The following is a 12,100-nucleotide window of genomic DNA, read 5'->3' as shown; positions in this document are numbered from 1 at the left end:
GTAGTAGTAGTAGTAGTAGTAGTAGTAGTAGTAGTAGTATTGAAGGCTTGTTGTAAGTGGTTTAAGGGTGCTTTCACACCTAGACTTTTGTTTCGGAACCTGGCACATTTCCCCAGTTAACGTGGTTTGTTTGGCATATGTTAATGCAGCACTCATGCTCGGATCTGCAGCAAAACAATCACTTCCAGATCACCTGATTAAGGTGGTCTCCATTCGATTAAAACAAACTCTAGAGCGAATCAATTATAGTGAGAAAGCAAAATGATCCCAAGCAGGTTATATCACAGTGTATTTTAGATAAGTAATGGATAAGTAATAGGCATATATGGCTATATGAAGAGAGAATTATGAGCAGGGCGGGATGTCATTCCAACCGGTAAATGTGTGTTTCATGTGAAATACGAAAAGTGAAAGCATGTTAGCTATTAACAAGACCTGTGTATCCGTTAGGAAAATTGACCGAACAGCAGTCTTATCTGTTACTTCTTTCTATAATGTAAAGCCTAAAATGCATAAGACAACTGCTATGTGAGAAAGTCTTACTACTGATTTATATTTGGTGACGATAACTGTGGGTGTCTGTGAAACTGTGACCAATGTGACGAGGGTTTACTCGCACATGACTTGTTTTAACTCTTTTGGTACATTTAGAAACTTTTCCGCTTGAAAGTGAACTGCAGCAAGAACAATGTGCAACATTTTTACAATTTTATTCTCTGTTTCAGAACAAAAGAATCGATCCACAGGTGTGAAAGTACCTTTAGTTGATATGCTGTTGATATTGTATACTATGTGGCTGCATGTAAAATGTATCAGTATTACTGATATTTTAAATTCAGATATACTTCAAATCCTATAAGAAAACAAATTGTTTTCTATTTTTATACATTTAGCAATTTTTATATAGTTTGAAAACTGAATAATACACTTTCTTGGTAAAAGGTTTTCAAGCATGAAAAAGCACAGTACACAGATGCTACAGTACATTATAATAGCAATGACATAGTATATTAGAATGTGACCTGCATGATTTATTTGACAAAAAATAAATAAATTGCTGTCATGCATTATTCATTTTTTATTTATACTTAGTCACTATCCTTTAAACCATTTACCTATTTCCCATCAATACTGTATGTTTGATTAGTTTAAAATATAAAACAATTTAGTATGATCATTTATTCTATTCTATATGTAAAAAAATTCTATGCTGAATGATGGTGCAAGATAATTTTAACATTTTATTTTCACCAAAGTATTTTGAAACACTAAAGTAGACTATTTTGCAAGCATTTAATATTATTTGTATGTAAATAAAATTGAACAGAAAGGTAGCTCAGTTGTTAGCACTATAGCCTCACAGCAAGAAGGTCACTAGTTCGAGTCCTAGCTGGGCCACTTGGGATTTCTATGTGGAGTTTGCATGTTCTCCTTTTGTGTATGAATGCGAGAGTGTATGGATGTTTCCCAGTAATGGGTTGCGGCTGGAAGGGCACCCGCTGCGTAAAACATATGCTGGAATATCTGGCGGTTCATTCTGCTGTGGTGACCTCTGGTAAATAATAGACTCAGCCGAAGGAAAATGAATGATTGAATGTAAATAAAATTACTTTTGTAAATCTGATCTGATCAGACTAAAACATTTTATCCTTGACCAATGCAATTGCTAATTTCATCTGCTACTCTGTGATTTCCAACAAAAAATGAAAATATTTACAATAGAAATTTAGTATGATCCTCTATTATTTTATATAAATAAAAAAATTTATATGCTGAATGATGGTGGAAGATAATTTTGACGTTTTACTTTCCCCAAAATATTTTGGAACACTAAAGTAGACATTTTGCCACCATTTATTATTCTTTGTATGTATTTGAAATCACTTTTGTGAATCTGATCTGATCAGACTCAAACGTCATCCTTACGATTGTTAATTTAATTTACTACACTGTGATTTTCAACAACAAAAAGCAAACATTTACAACAGAAAACAATACCAAAAGCATAGCTAATCCTACTTGTAAGCCTAATAGTCTGCTTACTGACCTAATCAGCCATACATACTAATGCAGGTCAGTCAGCGATGCACAGCCCATGGAGTTAAACTCTCAGACTCAGCAGCAGTCCCTTCACGTCCTCAAACACTCTCGCTTCCCTCCCTTCCCACATACAGGTGTGACCTTGAATGAGAATGATGGAATAAGTTGATTGAGACAGCTTTGGCCCCTCCCACCTCGTTCAAGCTGCCAATGACAACCTTATATTAGTTACTTCGGCTATAGGTTACAACAAATCCCGCTCGACACTTACAGGCCTATATCGCGTGCTGGAGTGTTAATTGAATTTGCCCAGCAGATTGTCTCCTTCTCTGTCAGTCACAGTTCCCATTGAAATGAAGTAGGGCTTTCTTTCTCAGGTGAGACCCGGGCTTGGTTTTCCGACTTAATCCAATTTTACTTCATCGCCTGTGTAAAGCGCTTTTTGAATAAGAGCCTCAGCGTTTCTCTTTTCCTCCACAGTGCCAAGCATTGCGCCGGAGAAAGTGTCAGCAAAAAGCCTGTCAGCTGCAGACATTGAGGTTACCTGGGAGCCCATCGCATCAATTCCTGAAAGAGTCCTCGGATATGAGGTTTGATTCATATATTGACTTCTTGTTCGCCGCCATTATTGTTACGCTTTCCGTTTGGTAATACAGATTTTGAGCAATTATTAAAAGTGCTTCTGATCTCTTCCATGCCTCCTCAAACATGGAGAAATGCAGTGTTTAGATAGAGCCGCTGGTTTGTTCAATGACTGGATGAAAACTCTATACTGGAGCTTTAAGATTGCAAGTGAGGTCCAACAGTCCGCTAATGCAAATGATTTAGTCTGTTTAGCGTTTTTTTTACTTTTAAAATGTTTTGTTTGCATTACAATTTAAACATTTTGTTGTCAAGTTTACTAGAAGCTGAGCTATTGAAAACAGTAGGGAAATGTAGCTGATACAGTTTTCAACAATTTTGAATATTTTTTTTATTATCATTGGCAACATGCATTATTTTTTAAAAACATTTAAATCTGAATACTGCAAACTCTAATGTGGAAGTGAAATATAAGGTTTTTCTACAGTGTTACTTTCGTCCCAACAAGAACTCTTGCCATTAAAACCTGATTTACTGTCAAACTGAACAACTCAGACATTTCAAACTAAAGAATGTCTTGTTGCACTAAATAACCTGTAGATTGATCATTAGTGTGACACATGAAAAAAGAAACTCAACTTGTAATGAGGAAAAAAGGACTGCTACAATAATTTACTTTTTGCACATAAAAACTGAAATTAGGAGCTAATGGCGGGACATGGTCCCAAAATCCACTGATGTTTGGCAGCTCCATCAAACGTTGCATGCTGAATATGCTGTTATAAATTGGAAAGCAAACAATGTCAGGGCTTTGAGAAAAATTCATTACCTATCTCAATGCTAAAACATCCTATAAATCTCACAGACCAAAAAAATAAATAAATAAATACACATGGACAATTGAAATTCAATTTTAATTATTTAAATTCTTTAATTTTAAGTCAAACAGGGCCTTTTAGCTTTTTTGAAATATTTACATATTTTTAAAAAAAAAGTTAAATATTAGAGTATTATAACATGAAGCTTTTCCCCCTCAAAAAATTAAAGCATATTCCATATATACCAGGGGTGTCCAAACTCAAGGAGGGTCCTGGAGAGTTTAGCTCCAACCCTAATCAAAAACACTTGAACTAGCTAGTCAAGCTCTTACTAGATATACTAGAAACTTTCTGGCAGGTGTGTTGAAGTAAGTTGGAGCTAAACTCAGCAGGACACCGGCCCTCCAGGACCGAGTGTGGACACCACTGATATATACCATATATTATTATTAATTTCTTACTTAATAAATAGTTTGAGCATATTAAAGTGTAGCACCTTATCTGTTTCCCGATATTGATTTCTACAAAACTGTTGAATATATGTACAGTACTTACAGCAAGTACATTATAAGTGACTTTAATTAAATTATTTAAAAGAAGTAATAGTTTACCCTTTTTCCTTGTATAATTAATTTGATTGCATTATCTAGTTACTTTATAACTACATTGTAAAAAAAATATGACCAATTAGTCATAACAGCATGTTTTTTTAGTTCATTGTAACTTATTAAATTAAGTTAATGTTCTAACTTAAGTTATCCAAGCTGTTTTAAGTCAGTTTAACATAATATATCGTAAGGTTAATTTGATTCAGTTTAAAAATTTAAGGCAACCATTATTTTTATACAGTGTAATTACACCCAACGCTGTTTACTAGACATGTTTAATATGCTGCAGTCTAACATTTTAATATTATTATATTATTATTTGTGAAAATCTCAATTTGATTAAACGAATCAATAGCAGGTGACATGGCTGCTCAGTGGTTAGCACTGTCACCTTACAGCAAAAAGGTCACTGGTTCGGTCGCGGCTGGGCTAGTTGGCATTTCTGTGTGGAGTTTGCATGTTCTCTCTGTGTTGGGGTTGGTTTTCTCCAAGTGCTCCGATCTCCTCCAAAGTTCAAAGACATGCGCTATTGGTGAATTGAATAAACTAAATTGGCCATAGTGTATGTGTGTGGATGAGTGTGTATAGATGGTTCCCAATATTGGGTTGCAGCTGGAAGGCCATCCGCTGTGTAAAACATATGCTGGATAAGTTGGCGGTTCATTCCGCTGTGGCGACCCTTGATGAATAAAGGGACTAAGTTGAAGGAAAATGAATGAATGGATGAATGAATGAATGAATGGATGAATGAATGAATTGATGAATGAATGAATGAATCAATGAATCAATGAATGAATCAATCAATGAATAACTCATTCAAAAATAGGGGGTGAATCCTTTGTAAATGTCCTCAAATATGAGGTTTGATTCATATTGTCTTCCCGTTATTGGCCACGCTGAATGTCATGTTTTCCCTTTGATAATGCGATCCGGATCTGGAGCAATTATTAAAAGTGCTTGTCACCTCTCCCATGCCACCTCAGACATGGAGAATGGCAGTGTTTAGATAGCGCCACTGCTTTGTTAAATGTCTGCCGCTCTCAGAAGCTGGATGAAAGCTCTCCACTGGCCTTTCAAGAATGCAAAAAGAGTCGCGCTTTCTCACAAGCCACTCTCTCCATCTCTGTCACCCCTGCCCTGCGGCACAAAACTGCCACGTTGCCATGGCAGCGCCCATATTGTCTGGAAAGAATAGAACTATCATGTCACCGGATTCTAGATGAGGGGAAACTTTTTAGGTTTTATTTTTGTCTCGTCTTTGGTTAGTGAGGACTGAATCAAAGCATCATGGATCAAGGAACTGCGCCGTATGCTGCATATACCATTTATGTGTGCTGCTTTGAAGCACCTGCAATATTTGAAATGGAAAATTCCAGTTTAAAAAAACATCACTGTGTTTCCTCTTGAACAAAACCAGACAGTGACGGCCAATAGAGTCCAGTAATGCAATATGTGTGCATTTTTCTTATTGATTGATTTTTATTAGTGACAAACTATCAGCAAAACTCACTGAGTATACTGAAATACTGAGTATTTCACACTCACTGGATACTGAATTATGGAATAACAGTAGAGATTTTACTGATATGGTAAAAATAATTATCAATAATAATAATAATAATAATAATAATAATAATAATAATAATAATAATTTATTATTATTATTATTATTATTATTATTATTATTATTATTATTATTATTATTATTATTATTATTGATAATTATTTTTACCATATCAATTATTTTTATTTATTTATTTATTTATTTTTTTATTTTTTTTTTATTAAACTTAAAGCTCCACAATAACAAATAACAAATGCCACCCAAGCCAGAATTACATTTTTACCAAAACACATTTTTCATTACTACAGTAAATAACAAGTGGAATTTACTTTTAGTTTCTGGTTTCACTTTATATTAAGTGGCCTTAACTACTATGTACTTAAATCAAAATATACATAAAATGTACTTATTGTGTTCATAATGTATCGCATATCAACTTCCAGTTGAAGTATGGGTAGGGTTAGGGACAGTGCCGGCCCGTCCAACAGTCAATATAGGCAGCTTATACAAGTTAATATTGTATATTTATAATATTTGTTACTGTGAAAAAAAAGAACAATACGCATTGGGCAATGCACAAACCCCATTAAATGCGATAGAATTCACAACGATAGTGAGAAAAAAAATAAACCCTCATTTCATCAAAAGAATAGCTCTGTATAATTTATACATGACAAATAACTGAAAACCATGCTAAATACACAACAACAGTATGAATAAAAGCAGAACCATACCCAGAAGCACCACACTCTATTTAGTATAACATCATTCGCGATCGGCTTTTGGATGAACAAGAATGATGTAACGTAGTCCTACACAGATTCCACATACCTTTCCAAATTGCTCACGTTTGATAAAAACCTGAAAAAGTGTCTTAAAGTCTTAAGTAATATAACATCACAAGTGTCCAATCCGTGTCCTTCTTTGTTCATTTTTTTTTTTATTTGTATTTTATTTTATTTAGTTTGTTTTATGTACAGCTGTTTTTTTACAACACACTTGCACTTTCATTTGTAATACTTTACGATACTTGCAAACTTGTTTGTTTAAATCTGAGTAAATATTTTTTACATATGTATTATAGGTTAAAGATGTTACAGTTAATACAAATGAATACGCTTTGATATTTGTGTGTGTGTGTGTGTGTGTGTGTGTGTGTGTGTGTGTGTGTGTGTGTGTGTGTGTGTGTGTGTGTGTGTGTGTGTCTGTGTGTCTGTGTGCTGTTTTCTCACTGTTTTTACACCTGTGGGCCAATTTAATTTTATTTTTTTAATCTTGCCTAGAGCCCCTCAACCCTACAGGCCGGCACTGGTTAAGGGAATGATTTGGCGGTATGGGTAGGGTTAAGGTGAAAGAGATGGTCAACAGTGTAAATATAAATGTACTTCTCAAAATTAATTACATAGGTAATTACATGCAAGTATTTAATCAAGCATAGGTACTGTACAATACAAAAATGTATTTACACAATAAGCACATAGTAATGAATCACTAATTTTAGTGTAAGTACGTATTAGTTAAGGCCACTTATAGTATATAAAGCAGGATCTAATTTCTTTTATATACTTTACATTTATTACAAATTAAGTGTTCTCCTTTCCTAATACAAAAATGTTCACTCATTCATTCATTCATTCATTCATTCATTCATTCATTCATTCATTCATATTCAAAATCAGCCAGTATTGGATTCCAGCTAGTCACCAACATATTTGTTATGATCACCAGCTATCTAGCTGCTGCAGATTGCTGGTAAACACACAGTTCACTAAAGAACTTCAAATCTGCCAGTATATGGACTACAATTTCCAGTCATGCACTGCTTACATACACCTGTTCCTCATTTCGTTGATTTTGCACACTCAAGGCTGGAAGGTGCTCATGAACTAATAATGATTACATGGACCATATACACAGCACCAACACACCTCTTTGCTGAGTCTTGTTATACACTTCAAACAATACTTTTCTTACTTTGAATTTTTGTCTTGTTTCTAGTCCAAATATCAAGCAAAACAATGTCTTGTTTTCAGAAATAGTACGCCAATATTAAGTGAGTTGTTCCTTAAAACAAGCAAAATAATCTGTCAATGGGGTAAGCAAAATAGTCTTGTTTTTCCTTTTGACATAAGATTGTTTTGCTTACACCATTGGCAGATTATTTTGCTTGTTTTAAGGAAATAAATCACTTAATATTGGCATATTATTTCTCAAAACAAGACAATATGTTTTGCTTGTCTAGAAAATTCTACTTGATATAAGAAGTTTTAGGTATTTGGACTACAAACAAGACAAAAAATCTTGCAGTATACTGTAAGTGAACATTACGACGCGTTTTGCTTGCCTTCTGTGTTTGAACCTTGCTTTGTTTTGTTTGTTTATGTTGTCTGCTGCCTGCCTGTTTTGACCTGTTGCCTGCCTGTTTGTAGTGTCTACAACTCTGGATTGCCTGTATATATCTGTTTGCCTGTGTTGACCATTGCTCACCTGTCCATCTCTGTTTAATAAACCTGTAATTGGATCCGCACCTCCCTTGTCAGCATCCGCTTCATATTACAATATTGTTCATCAACAACAAGATGTTTTTCACAGATTAGTTTGAATTTAGCACAGATTAAATCTTCTCCTTTCCTAAACCACAAACATTTTGTTTTTAAAATATGATAAAATAAACACATTACTATTTAAAAGTTGAGTGACTAAAATTTCTGAAGAATTCTTCGACAATAAAAACCGTAAGTAATGATGCTGAAAATGTTATCACGTTCTGAGAAATGAAGCAGAGAAAAAACACTTCCAGAGAGCAAAAAGTAGAAAAGAAATAATTTAGCTATTCGCCTCCCTTAGATGGATCTCATTATTGTCTCATCTTTAAATTGGCTTAAATCTTCCCATACTTAATGCCTCAATATTGATATAACATATAACCTGAGGTTAATAATTGATTATTTCATTTCCGCTGTATAATTGTTTCTCACCTAGCACACAGCTAAAAGTTAATTGAAATTTCATATCCTCAAGAGAATCATTTTCACAAGAATATCATATTTCCAGACAGCCAGAGATATCATGCTTTTAAGTTCCATTAATTGAAGGTCAAGAATTATGTGTATCAAATTCCTGAATTTATTATGTTATTTTATTGATTCTAGATTTTTTTATTGTTATTCTCAAGTGAATATTCTCAAGCCATGTTGACAGTCACATTAGAAATATCATGTCATTTAGTCGCCTATGGGAGAAATGACTAGGAATAATAAACAGCAGAAAACGGTCAAACTACTTGCTCTATAAACAAGTGTTTGCATGACTATACAGGCAAAATAGAATAATATATTAAGAAAATATCAGTCTGCAACATCAGCAAAACAAGCTGTGTTTAACATCTAAAAATAAATGGAAGTGAATGAGACCGGTAGTCTCGAGCCAAAAAAATTCAAATGGCTGAGCCTAATTGCTCTGCGCGCTAATTAAGAAGAGAAGGCAAGAATCTTACAATTTGACGAAGATAAACATGAGTCTTCAGGGACGATTCCAAATCATGGCACAAGTACTTCCGGCTCTAATCTATATTGAAGCACAACAGAAAGGGTATTGAATATTGATCTCCAATAGTTTTCTAAATTAGGGGAAATCCAAACTGTGTGCATTAAAGTACCCTCAATGGCCTGGTAGCTATTACACGAAGAACTAACACCAGGAAAAATTTAGCTAATTTAACAAGATCTATGAGCTCTATGTATAATTTTAAAATGAAGAAGAGAACGTCAAGCACAAATGGATGATGAGTGAGCCTGACTGAGAATGCTATTCCACAGATCATCTGAGTGTGAACTGCCATATACAGTTGAAGTTAGAATTACTACCCCCCCCCCCCTGAATTATTAGACCCCTGTTTATTTTTCCTTACTTTTTGCTTAACAGATTTTTTAACACATTTCTAAACATAATAACTTTAATAACTCATATCTAATAACTGATTTATTTTATGTTTGCCATGATGACAGTAAATGATATTTTACTAGATATTTTTCAAGACACTCCTATACAGCTTAAAGTGACATTTAAAGGCTTTACTAGGTTAATTAGGTTAACAATGCAGGTTAGGGTAATTAGGCAAGTTACTGTATAAAGATGGTTTGTTCTGTAGACTATCAAAAAAAATTGCTTGAAGGGAATAATAATTTTGACCTTAAAATGTTTTTTTTTAATTAAAAACTGCTTTTATTTTTGCCAAAATAAAACAAATAAGACTTTCTTCAAGACTTTCGCTCTGTTAAACATAATTTATAAAATAAAAAGAAAATAAAAAAATGAAAGGGGGCCTAATAATTCTGGCTTTTATTTATATTACTGTATATTTGGCAGATTTATTTATTTATTTATTTATTTATTTATTTATTTATTTATTTATTTATTTATTTATTTATTATTGTTTGTTTATTTATTTATTGTTTGTTTGTTTGTTTGTTTGTTTGTTTGTTTATTTATTTTAGCATTAGCTTTGTGGATTTGACTAAACATTGTAAACCCAATTAACATTCATTTAGTTCAAAAACATGCCAAAAACCTATTTGTGTAGTAGCACATCTTTTGACAAAAATTAGCATATTTAGGGTCACAGCGGGTTACAGGAGTGTGTAATTGTTCTGGCACAAGAGCTGTTTACATCTAAATCATAGTCAAGGATATATAAAATGCCCTTGTTGTGTGTCCTGGTGAACAGGTGGTGTACTGGGAAGATGACACCAAGCCGGATACAGTGGGTAAAGTTCGAATCACTGGAAACTACACAGCAGTGAATGTCAGCGGCCTGCAGGGGAACACTCAATATTACCTAGCGGTGTGCGCCTTCAATACAGCAGGAACCGGCCCACAGTCTGCACCGGTCAACATTACCACTAAGAAACCACGTAAGTAAGCCCTTGTCTAAGAAAACCCCATTTTTTGTGCAATCTTTTAAAGACAAACCAAATCAACTCAATTATAACTTGACTCAAAAGTATGACTTACTAACTTGTTATTATGAGTAAGTCAAAGTTATATTGTGTTTCCTGAAACAGTGCATGCAAAATGATTTGATTAAATATTATATGATTATTTTGATGCAGGTTTAGCTCTTAGCTCTTATTGCCTTCCATTTTGATAAAAACTCAAGAAGGGTTTGTAAAACCATGTTTAAAACGCTTCCGACCATAAAAATATTTGTAAATTAACAGGTTACATATTTCATGGTTTACAGGGGTTTTTATGTTTATTTACATTTGTTTATTGTATTATGGGATGTTGATCTATGTCCTGTCGACTTCTGATGATGAAAATTTGACTGTGCATTTTATCAAAGTGACTATCACTTACATTTTAGTGATTTGAAACTATATATTGTATAATGAAAGTCTGTAAAATAAGTAAAGCACTAGTAGTTTATTACCATGTTCTTGTATAATAGTTTTCAACACCCAACCAGACCATATATCACATTAAACTATTATGAAATGTCAAGAAAAGTCACATTTTCAAACTTTTCAACATCAAAAGTGGATTGAGGTAAGATCAAGGTCCCACAGTGCAATTAGAAACAGCCGATTCGAATGTTATCACTTGATTGAATGAGCGTTATCAGTGGTTATCAGCTGATAGAAATGGGCCTGTAGGGGCCTTTTGCACCTATTAGTAAGCTCAGAAGGCTGTTATCATCCATCCACATGGATAATCAGCTATAGATCACATCGGCTGGAAGTTAACAATAATTATTTTATCATTCATTAAATTTCCCATTAATTGTATTTTATTAACGTCTACCCCAACCCTAAACCCAACCGCCACAGTAATGTAAAAACAGAGCTGGATCTGGAATCTTCTCTATTAGTATAGCTGATTAGCCAGGTGGATGGATGATAACAGCCTTCTGAGCCTACTTGTAGGCGCTAAAGGCCCCTACTGGCCCATATCTTTTAGCTGATAACCACTGATAACTCCCATTCAATCGAGTACTAACATTCAAAGCAGGTGATTAAATAAGAATAAATGAATAAATAAAAAACATGAATCCCAAAATACATACAATTATTATTAATATAAGGATAATTTTACAGTGTATAGCTAATGTATTTATAGTTATATTAATGTAAGTGCATTAATGTAAGCTCATTATAGCCCGTATTGTGTCATTTAGTCATATTTTTGATATGTCGTAATTTCAAGTTACAATGTCATAAATTCAACTTCAAATTATCATTTTGACTTATGTTGTAGTTTTGCCTTAATAAATTTTAAAGTTGTCGATACAAGTTGGTTCAAATTAGTTTTATCTCATAATAGGGCTGGCCGATATCGCAAAAAAAAGATTTAGGATTATAATGATTTTTTTATTCAACCACTTTATTTTAATTTATCAACATTACTAAGGTATATAGTCAAAATAAGTCAAAAACGAAAATGTTTGAACAAAATATCTGATCTCTTCATAATAAAATAAACCTCAGAGA

At 33.5% G+C, this 12,100-nt stretch overlaps 1 protein-coding gene across 2 annotated transcripts in view; it reads left to right on the top strand.

Moving 5' to 3' along the window:
- The window catches only part of cntn3b (contactin 3b), a 125,394-nt gene that overhangs the window by 104,479 nt on the left and 8,815 nt on the right, over positions 1-12,100 (top strand). For both annotated transcript variants that reach the window (XR_012408172.1, XM_679004.11), the window contains exons 19-20: positions 2,521-2,630; positions 10,339-10,525. Coding sequence is in view for 1 of the 2 variants with exons in the window: in XM_679004.11 (XP_684096.6) it covers positions 2,521-2,630; positions 10,339-10,525 (297 nt within the window). In the remaining variant the exon portion in view is untranslated. The remainder of the gene's footprint in view (positions 1-2,520; positions 2,631-10,338; positions 10,526-12,100) is intronic.

This window comes from Danio rerio, chromosome 6, assembly GCF_049306965.1.
Source record: "Danio rerio strain Tuebingen ecotype United States chromosome 6, GRCz12tu, whole genome shotgun sequence".
Taxonomy (NCBI): domain Eukaryota; kingdom Metazoa; phylum Chordata; class Actinopteri; order Cypriniformes; family Danionidae; genus Danio; species Danio rerio.
This window is presented reverse-complemented; position numbering and strand designations above follow the sequence as displayed.